Source organism: Oncorhynchus gorbuscha, linkage group LG02 (assembly GCF_021184085.1).
Source record: "Oncorhynchus gorbuscha isolate QuinsamMale2020 ecotype Even-year linkage group LG02, OgorEven_v1.0, whole genome shotgun sequence".
NCBI lineage: Eukaryota > Metazoa > Chordata > Actinopteri > Salmoniformes > Salmonidae > Oncorhynchus > Oncorhynchus gorbuscha.
The window spans coordinates 9550055-9565845 of NC_060174.1; the positions used below are offsets into that span (position 1 = coordinate 9550055).

General features: G+C 43.7%; 1 protein-coding gene across 1 annotated transcript in view; it reads right to left on the reverse strand.

Annotated features, from left to right (window-relative positions):
• LOC123996814 (TSC22 domain family protein 2-like) overlaps positions 1 to 15791 on the reverse strand; it is a 51461-nt gene that overhangs the window by 6882 nt on the left and 28788 nt on the right. Inside the window, exon 2 of the mRNA XM_046300548.1 lies at positions 1746 to 1797. Coding sequence (XP_046156504.1) covers positions 1746 to 1797 — 52 coding nt within the window. The remainder of the gene's footprint in view (positions 1 to 1745; positions 1798 to 15791) is intronic.

The window sequence follows — 15791 nt, forward strand, 5'->3', positions numbered from 1 at the left end:
CTACCATGTCATACGATGTGAGGGGTCAGAGGGCTAGCAAGACAGATACTACCATGTCATACGATGTGAGGGGTCAGAGGGCTAGCAAGACAGAGATACTACCATGTCATACTATGTGAGGGTCAGAGGGCTAGCAAGACAGAGATACTACCATGTCATACTATGTGAGGGTCAGAGGGCTAGCAAGACAGAGATACTACCATGTCATACTATGTGAGGGGTCAGAGGGCTAGCAAGACAGAGATACTACCATGTCATACTATGTGAGGGGTCAGAGGGCTAGCAAGACAGATACTACCATGTCATACTATGTGAGGGGTCAGAGGGCTAGCAAGACAGAGATACTACCATGTCACACGATGTGAGGGGTCAGAGGGCTAGCAAGACAGAGATACTACCATGTCATACGATGTGAGGGGTCAGAGGGCTAGCAAGACAGAGATACTACCATGTCCTACTATGTGAGGGTCAGAGGGCTAGCAAGACAGAGCTACTACCATGTCATACTATGTGAGGGTCAGAGGGCTAGCAAGACAGAGATACTACCATGTCCTACTATGTGAGGGTCAGAGGGCTAGCAAGACAGAGATACTACCATGTCATACGATGTGAGGGGTCAGAGGGCTAGCAAGACAGAGATACTACCATGTCCTACGATGTGAGGGGTCAGAGGGCTAGCAAGACAGAGATACTACCATGTCATACGATGTGAGGGGTCAGAGGGATAGCAAGACAGATACTACCATGTCATACGATGTGAGGGGTCAGATGGCTAGCAAGACAGAGATACTACCATGTCATACTATGTGAGGGTCAGAGGGCTAGCAAGACAGAGCTACTACCATGTCATACTATGTGAGGGTCAGAGGGCTAGCAAGACAGAGATACTACCATGTCATACTATGTGAGGGGTCAGAGGGCTAGCAAGACAGATACTACCATGTCATACTATGTGAGGGGTCAGAGGGCTAGCAAGACAGAGATACTACCATGTCATACGATGTGAGGGGTCAGAGGGCTAGCAAGACAGAGATACTACCATGTCATACGATGTGAGGGGTCAGAGGGCTAGCAAGACAGAGCTACTACCATGTCCTACTATGTGAGGGTCAGAGGGCTAGCAAGACAGAGCTACTACCATGTCATACTATGTGAGGGTCAGAGGGCTAGCAAGACAGAGCTACTACCATGTCCTACTATGTGAGGGTCAGAGGGCTAGCAAGACAGAGATACTACAATGTCATACTATGTGAGGGGTCAGAGGGCTAGCAAGACAGAGATACTACCATGTCATACTATGTGAGGGGTCAGAGGGCTAGCAAGACAGAGATACTACCATGTCATACTATGTGAGGGGTCAGAGGGCTAGCAAGACAGAGATACTACCATGTCATACTATGTGAGGGGTCAGAGGGCTAGCAAGACAGAGATACTACCATGTCATACGATGTGAGGGGTCAGAGGGCTAGCAAGACAGATACTACCATGTCATACGATGTGAGGGGTCAGAGGGCTAGCAAGACAGAGATACTACCATGTCATACTATGTGAGGGTCAGAGGGCTAGCAAGACAGAGATACTACCATGTCATACTATGTGAGGGTCAGAGGGCTAGCAAGACAGAGATACTACCATGTCAAGCTTTACCACTGATTTCAGGTCAAAAGGCATCGCCATCAACTTTTCAATGCGTTAGTAGTGCCTAGCTAGTGGGTAGAAAAGTGCAGAACTAGAGATTCACTCACCATCGCTTGCTCGATCTTGTTATCGATGGCTACAACACTGGCTCCAGAAGAACTGTGGAGAAAGAGTCAGAGAAAATAATATCAACATACCGAAGGAATGGGGAAAAGGCCCCCCCCCCCCCCCCCATTGCTTTGAAGAGAATCATCAATCCTCTACTACACATTCCAATGTATGTTTGTGTTTCCCCATGCAGCATAATGCAGGAATTTAGGCACAATCCAGTTTTTTGTCTGCTTTTCCAGCATGTAGAAGAATGCTGCCTTGCCTCTTAATACCATTTTTTAAAAACAGGCTATATGCAATTGGGATTTAGGCTAGTTGAACATAAAGGGGTTTAAGGGGGGGGGTTAAGTTTATAGCACAGAACCCAGTGCTGGAAGGGCTATGCAAAATGACGCTCCATTGTGTGGAAAGTCATCGTTTCATGATACTGTGAACTTCCAATAGGCCCAGGGCCAAAGTGAGACGCACATGATGCTTTTCAGCTGCACATTTACTCCAATATGATATCTAATCAAGTGTAAACATATGCTAAGGATAAGGGAATAAGCACATTTGCATTAAATTGTTATACTGTAGAATATAAAAATGCGTGGGCAACTGGTCGCTGCATTCTAGCGACAGAATAACATGCCATACAAAAACAGAACTGAAAACAAAAACAGAACTGATCCCGTTATTTGAAAACATTTACGTTTATAATGCATAGCTCACAAAAGGCGTGTTGACGCACGTGTAAAAACTGCGCATTGGTCACAACACCGTGTGACGTGAAAAAAAACGTTTTTTTATAAACACCATCCTCCAAATAATTATGTCAGATGTATATAAATATCATGTTGTTTTGACATGCTTTTGTCTCGACATTGATTTGAGGATAGTATTTGTTTTCGCAATGTTTTTGTCGTCTAGGCGACACACAGCATACTGTGTGCCCTTTTATGGCGGTTACCACCACTTCTCCTCCCTTGCTCCGTTTAGCGTATTACCCTTGTAGAAAATGCATTATACTCACGTCGTTCAGTGGCCAACGTCTCGTAGACACATTAAATAATCTCACAAATCTCTATTTAACCCCCCAAAATGTTGCGTTTCTGATCCTTTTAGCAACGCCCGGTCGATGCGTGTCGTCCACTGACTACACCCGCCCCATCTGAACAAAGGCGCAACACGCCGCTAGAAGGTGCACTGGCAAGACAATATATTGTCCAGCTCTGTAATTGTCTATTTTAAATATTTTACTGATCCTGCGGAATAAAATTGTATTATTCCTCCATATGCATGTGTGAAGTGAAACTATACGATTCATGCTATTCTGCTCCAAATAACAGTGAAAGTTTTAAGTTTCCTCGCTATACTTCAAAACATGAACAGGATACAGAACATTAATTTGCTGATCTATGTTCATATGTATTAAATATGTCCCTTTGCAGTTAGGACTTCTAGCGCATGTCTACATGTGATATGCATGTGTGTGTCGGCATATCATAATTCAACTGTTGCCTAAAATTATGCTGGCGCGCAATCTAACTAACAATTCGCCAAACGGTTAACAATATCATTTTCAAATGGAGGTCCTGATTACGACCATTAATGTCTTTGGCTCCTCCATTCAATGTAAACAAGTCATCGATCAATGGTCTACGACCACTGAATCTCCACAGCTACGTAGACTACGTGACTCGCTGCAGCTCAGCAAGGCGACGAGAGGACGTGCAGCTCAACAAGGCGACGAGAGGACGTGCAGCTCAACAAGGCGACGAGAGGACGTGCAGCTCAACAAGGCGACGAGAGGACGTGCAGCTCAACAAGGCGACGAGAGGACGTGCAGCTCAACAAGGCGACGAGAGGACGTGCAGCTCAACAAGGCGACGAGAGGACGTGCAGAGAGACAAGGCGACGAGAGGACGTGCAGAGAGACAAGGCGACGAGAGGACGTGCACAGAGGGAGCACTGTACCTCTAAGGCTATGTAGCCTACATGACCGACTGCAGCTCAAGACGACGACGAGAGGACGTGCAGAAAGGGAGCACTGTACCCCTAAGGCTATGTAGCCTACATGACCGACTGCAGCTCAACGAGAGGACGTGCAGAGACAATCACAACTGCCCAGTCAAAACACCACATTGAAGCTACTAAAATGCTACAAAGTCGCCAAAGCACTTAAATCACTACGTCTCTAACTTCATACAATTGCTAACAACGCCGTGAAGATAAGAGGTACCAACAAGCAGATACAGCAACTATTATCCAGGGTACACTGGCAACTATATCCTAACTGACAATATATAGAGCAAGAGCACAAGCAAGTTGATTTTAAAAAAAATGCTGCATATGCGTCTAAATACAATCGTAAAGACATCTACACAATGATGAGGGAATAGCCTCCAAATACTCAACACTATTACCTGCATCGTGCTCTGTAACGAACCACACGTCCTGCATTTGTGGGTGAGGATCCTGGCGAGTAGGGAAGAGTGTAGCTCATTTCGCAACGCATGATGACCAAAACTTCCCAAATTTACAACTCTCAGAAAAGAGTTGAATAAGAGTCCACGTTCTCTCGCTGACTCGAAGGTATACTCTCAGTGTTTTGATGGGAGTGAGTGTCTCCAGTCTTTAAAAGCCTTTTACGTCACATGGGACTTGCCTGGAAGAATGTTAGGGGAGGAGTTTGTTGCGTCTACATTCTAATTTGTCTACTCAGTGACAGGCTTATATAAATCATATTTACTTACTGCTGTTGCAAAACATAATCTCACACTGCATTTGTTAAACCACACCTTTATCAATCAACTTAAGTTTACTCATGCTTTGCATTATCTTGGCCAGGTCGCAGTTGTAAAATGAGAACTTGTTCTCAACTAGTTTACCTGGTTAAATCAAATGTGAAAAAAAATCAAATAATAATAATAATCTCTCAAGTATGTGCATGTTTGATTTGTATCAAACCCAAATTATAGCACTTTTGAATAACTATGGTTGTCAAATATCAATATGGTATTTCAGGGTGATACTATTTTCAGGTTGTGTGGGCCTGAATTTCCTTCGCCTAAACTTGACTTAATACCTCCTAAGATCAATGTCCACGCCCCTGCGGAAATATATATATACTTATTTTTTAAAGAAATCTAATCAATTTAAGCTAGATCTGTTTCTTTGCATTGGATTCATTTAAATCCACAGCATCCGCCTATGTAACACTTCTACTTCTGAGGTGAAAGGTGACAGAGCAAGAGCGGTATTTGTCAGACCATGAGACATGGCGAAAATCAGTCTTCTCACAAAATAGTCTGTAGCGTCCGAACGGTTATGACCCCAAACTTTAATGACCCCCTTTACAGAAAGATGACTCTCTCGAACACGATGGCGTTCTCAGTTTCGCTCTACAACCCCCACAAGTGTCTTGGAACTTGTCTGAAGTCGGTACAGCCGATCTGCCAACATCTGTCTGTAGCATCTGAACAGTTTGGGCTACACACTAATATGACCCCTAATGCTTTGAGTAAAGAACATGTTATTTGTAAAAACATTCAAGTTCTTGTTAATGACTATATGTTCAATTCGTATCACTTTGAGAAAAGGTATAATGCCGAAATCACTCTGCCATTTCCTGGTTGGGTAATCGAGTCATTTGAGATGGGAATTCCAACCCTCCAGTAGCCGCTAGATGTGGTTGTAAACAGGTTTCTGTTTTCTTCCGACAAATCTGTCTCTTTTCAATGGTTTAAGCTACAAATATTATGACATTATCACCGAGAGAGAAAACTCCCAGGAACATGTACATACAGTTATTATTATTATTATTATTATTATTAGTTCGGGTCAGAAGTTTACATCTTAGCCAATTAAATTTAAACTCAGTTTCACAATTCCTGACATTTAATCCTAGTAAAAATTCCCTGTTTTAGGTCAGTTAGGATGACCACTTTATTTTAAGAATGTGAAATGTCAGAATAATAGCAGAGATAATTATTTATTTCAGCTATTATGTCTCATCACTTTCCCAGTGGGTCAGAAGTTTACATACTCAATTAGTATTTGGTAGCATTGTCTTTAAATTGTTTAACTTGGGTCAAACGTTTTGGGTAGCCGTCCACAAGCTTCCCACAATAAGTTGGGTGAATTTTGGACCATTCCTCCTGACAGAGCTGGTGGTAACGGAGTCAAGTTTGTAGGCCTCCTTGCTTGCACACGCTTTTTCAGTTCTGCCCACAAATGTTCTATGTGATTGAGGTCAGGGCTTTGTGATGGCCACTAATACCTTGACTTTGTTGTCCTTAAGCCATTTTGACAACTTTGGAAGTATGCTTTGGGTCATTGTCCATCTGGAAGACCCATTTGCGACCAAGCTTTAACTTCCTGACGGATGTCTTGAAATGTTGCTTCAATATATCAACATCATTTTCCTTCCTCACGAAGCCATCTATTTTGTGACATGCACCAGTCCCTCCTGCAGCAAAGCACCCCACAACATGATGCTGCCACCCCCATGCTTCACGGTTGGGATGGTGATCTTCGGCTTACAAGCCTCCCCCTTTTCCCTCCAAACATAAAAATGGTCATTATGCCCAAACAGTTTAATTTCTCCAAAAAGTATGATCTTTTTCCACATGTGCATTTGCAAACCGTAGTATTTTTTTATGTCGGTTTTGGAGCAGTGGCTTCTTCCTTGCTGAGCGGCCTTTCAGGTTATGTTGATATAGGACTCATATTACTGTGGATACAGATACTTTTGTACCTGTTTCCTCCAGCATCTTCATACGGTCCATTGCTGTTGTTCTGGGATTGATTTGCACTTTTTGCACCAAAGTACATTCATCTCTAGGAGACAGAACACATATCCTTCCTGAGCAGTATGACGGCTGTGTGGTCCCATGGTGTTTATACTTGCGTACTATTGTTTGTACAGATGAACGTGGTACCTTCAGGAGTTTGGAAATTGCTCCCAAGGATGAACCAGACTTGTGGAGGTCTACAATTGTTTTTCCTGAAGTCTTGGCTGATTTCTTTTGATTTTCTCATGATGTCAAGCGAAGAGGCACTGAGTTTGAAGGTTGGCCTTGAAATACATCCACAGACTCAAATGATGTCAATTAGCCTAACAGAAGCTTCTAAAGCCATGACATCCTTTTCTGCAATTTTCCAAGCTGTTTAAAGGCACAGTCAACTTAGTGCATGTAAACTTCTGACCCACTGGAATTGTCATACAGTGAATTATAAGTGAAATAAATCGGTCTGTAAACAATTGTTGGAAAAATGACTTGTGTCGTGCACAAAGTAGACGTCCTAACCGACATACCAAAAATATAGTTTGTTAACAAGAAATTTGTGAAGTGGTTGAAAAACGAGTTTTAATGACTCCAACCTAAGTGTATGTAAACTTCCAACTTCAACTGTACCTACTGCTTCCCTCTACTATGTCTGCAAGCTGTTAGAACAAGACCAGGCACATTTTCTACACAGAAGATCACACAACATTGTCTAATGATCTTCTGAATTTCCCAATACCTTTATGATGCATCAGTCACTTCAAACCATCTTGAGATTGACAACTTTGTCCGACTGATTTTTAATAAGACTCACAGCCCAAATTGTAAAAAAGTCAACTTTGGCAGTTAATTACATAACGTCGTTTTTTTTTGTACATGGTTGGGGGTCACAGAAACATTTTGCTATCAAAATGGGGTCGCAGGACAAAAAAAGTTTGGGAACCCCTGCATTAAACAAATCAAATATCCAACAACTTTCCTCATATCACCAAGGTCCTTACCCTCCAGTCTTCTGTGGCTATGTTTCAAAATGCAAACATCCAACTAATCAAAAATCAGGTATCAAAATATGGAAAAATAGTGAAAATGTGGATCGTTTTACCTTTCCCAGTGTCTCTAGTCAACAGTGGACATCTGGGAAGCCCTGTTTGTGATTACCTACTGTAAACATGTTTGGTATGCATTGGGCTTTATGTTGGCTACGCATACCACAGCTATACAGACCAGGGACTGAGAGGAATGCCATGCCAACAGGTCCATGATAACACGCGAGACAGCTAAATGAAGTGACCGCATTCCACACAGGGGCCTGAGTTCATTTAAATCTGACTGGTTGATAAACAAGGAGAGAACAGCACATTCTCCCCCCACCCCTCCCTTTGAACCCACCAATTAACACATCCAGGACAAAAGGAGGAAACAGAATGCCCAACGGTTGAGTATGGAATGCGTTTATCCATAACACATGGACAGCAGTCGGTAATGTCCCAATAGGAGCTGGGGAAGGATGATGGACAGGGAGTGGTTAACAGGAGGGGAGACACTGGCAGCCACATCTAAGGGAAAACAAGGCGGCCGCTACATTTCATTAAGGGAGGGGACCTATGGGCCGTTTATATAAAAGAGACACGGCTTGCTCTGTGTGCCACACACAACAAGGACCTGTTCTGACCACAACAGTGCATGTGCCCCCCCCACGCCAGGAACACAACAGCAGACATTCCAGTCACCCCCCCAGACCCCCAACACAACACACCCACACGTGTATCACCCCCGCGACGCAAACCCTAATATCCAAGTCACCTCACTCCCGACGGGGAATCGGCAGAACCACAACACCCCACATTTGGGTCAGGGGTGCTGACGGGATACCAGGGACACAAAAACAGAGAACACATGCTTTCAGAGATGAAAAATCTACTTATTTCTTGAAGAGGGGACAGATGCACAGGCACACTTCGCCCTGTAAAACACCACACCAGGCGGCGGCAGCTGAACAAATCATACTTCAACCCCTCGGCCAATGGAGGAGGCGGGGGGGCGGGGTTTAAGAGATTACTGACTGACGCAGTCTCTCAAATAGCCGCCTGTCCCTTTTAATAGCTGGCACACGTGTCAGCAAATAAACACTGGTCTAACTGAAATTGTTTACAGTTAACTTCAGTGAGTACTGTAAAGGTTGAGCAACAGAAGAGAGAAAGAATACCAACATCATTGCCATGGATGAAACAGCAATTTGCGGTTTGACAATGGTCGGCTCGACTGGCAACAAGATCTCACTTCGGTATTCAATGTTTGTCCAGTGGGATAAACATCTGTGGGTGAAGTTAAAGTAGGTAAATGGTTAAAGTTGTTAAAAACCGAAAATAACTTCACGGTTAAGCATTAAAAAAAAAAATGACAGTTAAGTTGCACCTAGTGGACGGTATTTAAAAAGGCATCATCCAATGTCCTGTGGACGATGGACAAACATTGAATACTGAAGTCTATCTGGTGTGATCGCGTTGCAACTACGGGGGGATACCAAGGCACAAGAGGGAGAGTGAAGCGTGAAACCTGGGGTGTATGATAGGGAAAGGGCGATACAACCAGTCACTTGTACGAATGCAACAAGACAGCGCCGGAGAACAAGGCTGACGTTTTACGTATTCCTAACCAATTGTGTTTTTTTTTTGTTTTTTTCTTTGCATTGTTTGTAACTTCTTTTGTACATAATGTTGTCGCTACTATCTCTTATGACCAAAAATAACTTCTGGACATCAGAACTGCGATTACTCACCACGGACTGGCAGAATAATTTTTTTCCTTTAACAAGTCTGACAAGCCCGGCCTGAATGGTATACTGCTTTCTCAGGAACAGGCCCAGATTCCCATCATTTATGTGAAGAGGAGGCGGAGATAAAAGGGGCTGGAGGGAAGGCGGGCTGCCTTCTGAGAATTCGTAGGCCATCGAATAAACCACCAATTCCTTCTATTCTGCTAGCAAACGTGCAATCTTTGAACAATAAAATAGGTGACATACGCAGAAGATTAATCTACCAATGGGACATTCAAAACTGTAATATCTTATGCTTCACGGAGTCGTGGCTGAATGACAACATTATCAACATACTGGCTGGTTACATATGGCTATATGGCTATCAACATATGGCTGGTTATACACTGTATCGGCTAGATAGAACAGCGGTGTCTGGTAAGATAATGCATTTTGGTAAATAACAGCAGCTAATATCTAAGGAAGTTTCAAGGTTTTGCTCACCCGAGGTAGAATATCTCATGATAAGCTATAGACCACAATATCTACCCAAGAGCGTTTATCTGTATTTTTCGTAGCTGTCTACATTCCACCACAGAGCGAGGTTGGCACTAAGAACTCACTGAATGAGCTGTAAACAGGACAACGCTCATCCAGAGGCAGCGCTTCTAGTAGCCGGGGACTTTAATACAGGGAAAATTAAATCGGTCTTACCAAATTTCTATCAGCATGTTAAAATGTGCAACCAGAGGGGAAAACAACCTCTGGACCACTTTTACACCACACAGAGACGCAAAGTTCTCCCTCACCCTCCATTAGAGCAAATCTGACCATAATTCTATCCTTCTGATTCCTGCTTACAAGCCAAAATTAAAGCAGGAAGTGCCAGTGACTCGGTCAGTAAAAATGTGTTCAGATGAAGCTGATGTTAAGCTACAGGACTGTGTTGTTTGCACATACTAGAATATGTTCCAGAATTCCTCCGATGGCATTGAGGAGTACACCACATCAGTCATTGGCTTCATCAATAAGTGCGTGCTGAGTCCCATCCTGTACTCTCTGTTCACTCATGACTGCATAGCCAGGCACAACTCCAACACCATCATTAAGTCTGCTGATGACAATAGTGGTAGGCCTGATCACCGACAACAATGAGACGGCCTATAGGGAGGTCAGAAACCTGGTCGTGTGGTGCCAGGACAACAACCTCTCCCTCAACATGATCAAGACAAAGGAGAGGATTGTGGAGTACAGGAAAAAGAGGACTGAGCACACCCCCCATTCTCATCGACAGGGCTGTAGTGGAGCAGGTTGAGAACTTCAAGTTCCTTGATGTCCACATCACCAACAAACTAACATTGTCAAAGCACACCAAGACAGTTGTGAAGAGGGCACAAAACCTATTCAGAGGGTACTGCGTACCGCCCATTATATCACTGGGGTCAAGCTTCCTGCCACCCGGGACCTCTATACCAGGCAGTGTAAGAGGAAGGCCCTAAAAATTGTCAAAGACTCCAGCTACCCTAGTCGGCAAACGGTACCGGAGCGCCAAGTCTAGGTCCAAGAGGCTTCTAAACAGCTTCTAGCCCCAAGGCTCCTGAACATCTAATCAAATGGCCGCATCCCCCCCCCCACCCCCACTGTTACTCTGTTTTCATCTACGCACAGTCACTAATAACTCTACCTACATGTACATATTAGCTCAACTAACCAGTGCCCGGGTTATTAACTCTTTACCGGTACAACCCTGTATATGGTCTCGCAATTGTTATTTTATTGCTGCTCTTTAATTACTTGTTACTTTTATTTTTTTTACTGCATTGTTGGTTAGGGGCTTGTAAGTAAGCATTTCACTGTACGGTGCATTTCACTGTAAATTAGATTTCATCAACTGAAACGTGTCTTCCACATTTAACCCAACCCCTTTGTATTAGAGAGGTGGGGGGGGGGGGGGTTGCTTTAAAACAAAAAAATACAAAAACTACATCCATGTCTTCGGTCACCTGGGGAACAGTAGGTTATCTGCCTTCGGTTACCTGGGGAACAGTGGGTTAACTGCCTTCGGTTACCTGGGGAACAGTGGGTTAACTGCCTTCGGTTACCTGGGGAACAGTGGTTTAACTGCCTTCGGTTACTGGCCCAACATTCCTACCCGCTATAGCAGCCTAGTCTTTGTAAGTATGATCTGCAATGTATTTGTTATGTTTATACTCCTCACACCAGTTAGCAAAAGTATAAAACATTTTAGTGAGCAAAAGCAATGAAATGTGTCGTTTTACCAGGTCAGCCATAGTAGTACGGGGTCACTGGCTCAAATTAGGGCCTTGAATGGCCCATCGACAGAGTTTACAGCATATGGGGGGAAACCTTATTTATACTAGGAGTTTACCGCATATGGGCCTCTCTACTCTTCTCAACAGCTGCACTACAGTCGCTAAACCGGAGGATGTCAGCAGAGTGAGTTAGCCATTATCCTCACTTTAACCAGATATCATCAGCAGAGTGAGTTATTAGCCATTGTCCTCACCTAAATCAAAGTCAACAAAACTACTTCAGCCGACTGTGAACCATGTCAAAAAGAACAGAAGCCTAGTTAATCAGGTATGTTAAATGTTAAAAAGACCATTCATGTCTAGCCATTTGTTCACCCAAGACCAGACGACTAAAAGGGACAATGGTCCTGCATGGTAAATATAAAATCATCAAGCAAGACAAAAAAATAAATAAACCAGCTTTGCTCCTCCACTACCTTAATTGTTGGTGCCCATTATGTAAGTAAACAGCCCAGTATATAAACCTTCCCAGGGGACAGTCTTCTAGGGGTATTGTAAGGGCTATTGTTTACCTCTACAAACAGAGAGAGAGCCAGGGGGGGGGAACATTTGGAGCGTATTCAGAATGAAGAGAATTGAAGCAGAGGCATCGCAACAAAGTTTCAATGTTAATTTTTTTCCGTCTTTCATGGAAGTCGGCTGAGAACAAACCCCTCTCTTCACATGAGATAATATATATATATATATGCCATTTATCTTTCAATTCTATTTTGAAATGATAAGTAAATGTAAAAACAATACGCACCATAAAAGTGGAACAAATTGAAAATTAATCTTAATATATGCCATTTAGCAGACGCTTTTATCCAAAGCGACTTACAGTCATGTGTGCATACATTCTACGTATGGGTGGTCCCGGGGATTGAACCCACTACCCTGGCGTTACAAGCGCCATGCTCTACCAACTGAGCTACAGAAGGACTTGATATGCAAGGTTTATATATATCTATATCTATATCTATATATATCTATATATATATCTATATATATATATATATATCAAAATCTTTGTTTTTGTGTGCATAAAACTTTTTTATATTTTTTATTAAGTTTCAATTGACATAATACGTAAATACACTTTTCTATTTACATAAGCAAGGGGACTGTCATGTACCGAGAGGGGGTTTGGGGGGGCTTGAAGCAGCATGTATGTACGCAGCCCCATGACCTAGAAGGCGTATAAACTCACTGGCTGACGTATTTTGCTTTACCTTAGATCCTACATGGTGCTCTCCAGGGAACAAGTGCTGCTGATGGTATAAATGTTGACATTCCTGTTTGGTAGGGTTTTATAATGAATAGCAACATTGACAACATGGCCTTAATAGAGGTACATACAGAGACAAGTACATGCAATTTTGGCTACAGGTGCAGTCGAGTGGCTACAGGTAAGTCTTCTACCCGCCAAGATGTACACTACATGACCAAAAGTATGTGGACACCTGCTCGTCGAACATCTCATTGTGGTCCTTCTGTAGCTCAGTTGGTAGAGCATGGCGCTTGTAACGCCAGGGTAGTGGGTTCGATTCCCGGGACCACCCATACGTAGAATGTATGCACACATGACTGTAAGTCGCTTTGGATAAAAGCGTCTGCTAAATGGCATATATTATTATTATTATTCCAGAATCATGGGCATTCATATAGAGTTGGTCCCCCCCTTTGCGGCTATAACAGCCTCCACTCTTCTGGGAAGGCTTTCCTCTAGATTTTGAAACATTGCTGCAGGAACTTGCTTCCATTCAGCCAGTAGAGCATTAGTGAGGCCTAGCCCGAACCATGAATAACAGCCCCAGACCATTATTCCTCATCCACCAAACTTTACAGTTGGCACTGTGCATTCAGGCAGGGCACGTTCTCCTGGCATCCGCCAAACCCAGATTTGTTCGTCAGATTGCCAGATCTGAAAGTGTGATTCATCACACCAGAGAAAGCGTTTCCACTGCTCCAGAGTCCAATGGTAGCGAGCTTTACACCACTCCAGCCGATGCTTGGCATTGCGCATGGAGATCTTCGGCTTGTGTGCGGCTGCTCGGACACGGAAGCCCATTTCACGAAGCTCCCGACTAATAGTTATTGTGCTGACATTGCTTCCAGAGGCAGTTTGGAACCCGGTAGTGACTGTAGTGACGACAGAAGATTTTAATACGTTTATGTGGCCTACCACTTCACAGCTGAGCCGTTGTTGCTCCTAGACGTTTCCACTTCACAATAACAGCACTTACAGTTGACCGGGGAAGCTTTAGCAGGGCATAAATTTGACAAAAATTACTTGTTGGAAAGGTGGCATCCTATGACAGTGCCACGTCGAACGTCACTGAGCTCTTCAGTAAAGCCATTCTACTGCCAATGTGTGTCGGCTACACACTAGCACACACCACCGCTAAGTAGCTAGCCATTTCACATCGGCTACACTGGCTCCTGACCCTGCAGCAGTGACATCCTGGATTGGCTCTGCACAGGGACCTTCTGAGGAGCAGGCGCATCAGGCTAGCGCTTCCGAGCATAACGGCAGAAAAGTTGAACACAAGCTGCCAGTTCATCTCGACCTGCCTTTCTTGAGACCACATGGTGAATTCACCAAGCTCCTTTATATTCTCCCTTGCAGCCTTTTCACTGTGTTGTTACCACCCATATGGCATCTTTCTGGATGCTCTGCCACCTGGAGTGAACAAGAAAGTAATTACTGTCAGCCAAATCAACAATTTAAAAAAAAATGTCCATGCATAAGTTAATTTAGCGTCACCAACCAAAACATCAAGTAAAATAACATGCTATACTGTCCTATACCTGTAAGGGGTATTTTGCTGGCCTGAGCACCTCGACTCAAGAGGAGTTGGTTGGACTTGAGGGAAACTAGGGGCAGAATGCTCAGATTTGGGGCTACTGACGGGACCCGAGGTTGGTGTTGCTGCATTGCTTTTCGTCAGAGTCTGTGTGGGAGAAATTGATAAGCAAAGTTACCCAACAGGATACATTCACTATGAACAGTGATTTTTGTAAGCAAGCAGCTAGCATTCCCCGATGTAAAGTTGTGGTGAAATAACTCAACGGCAACTAGCTCATAGTCATTACAAGCATTTGGGTGGGAGTGATAAGCAAAGTTTACAAAAACAGGCTAGCAATGTTTTGTTAGCAGCCAGCTAGCAGACGACAACGTTAAGTAGTGATACTTTAGATTCATATAACTTAGAACTAGCTAGCCGTCTGGCTAATACATTAGGACATAGTGTCCGGATGACTTTTCATCCGGACAGTTAATTTTACACAATTAATAAAAAGTACTTGCCAAATTCTTGCTCTTCATCTGCTGCAGTTACCCTGGCCTCCGTAATGTGGGGCGGGATGGAGGCAGGTTGCGTGATGAGGAAATTGTCCAATTCCCTATTGAATGGACAGGCCTCTCTGCCAATACTACTCAGTCCATTCTCATCTTTGGTCCGGCGATACGCATATTTTTCATGTCTGGCGCTGCTTCCGCTAAAGGATGGTGGCAATGTTCAAGCAACGCCGCAGATGTCTTTCTTTCTGTAATTAGTGCAACAACCTCGCTAGAATCCAATCACTTGACCAAATGGAGATCAAAAGCTTGGTCTCCGCACCGGACCAAGTCCGAACAAGTCGTTTTGCTATGGTGTTGTCGATATCGATACGGATATGTACAAACAGCAAGCGTGAATGCAAAGCATAGGGATTTTCTCTGGCAAACGTCAGTTTATACATTGTGCCCGGAAACGTCCTTCGACCTTAAAACACCTTACATCACCGCTCACGCGACTACAATACACATGGGCCGGTAAATCTCTTCACACCACAATGCTCGGAGTGGAGGTGAATCTCAAGCAAAGCTCGTCCGCAGTCTTCAAACGGTGGCGTAGAAGACAAGATTGCAAATTTACATTACAAGTAAAAAGGTCCTAGCTGAGGGTATTTTCTCAAAACCTCTCCTTAGCTCTCGTAGTGCGAACACCTAAGTAACGAGCCCAGTATAAACCTGGTCTATTGGGCTAATATTTAGCCAGGGGGAACATTAACATACAGGTTGTTATGTTAACAACATACAGTAGCTTGGATGAATAAGGTGCCCAGAGGAAGCTGCCTGCTACTCAGGCCCAGTTGCTAATATATGCATATTATTAGTATATTTGGATAGAACTGTTTGAATGATGTCTGAGTATAACAGAA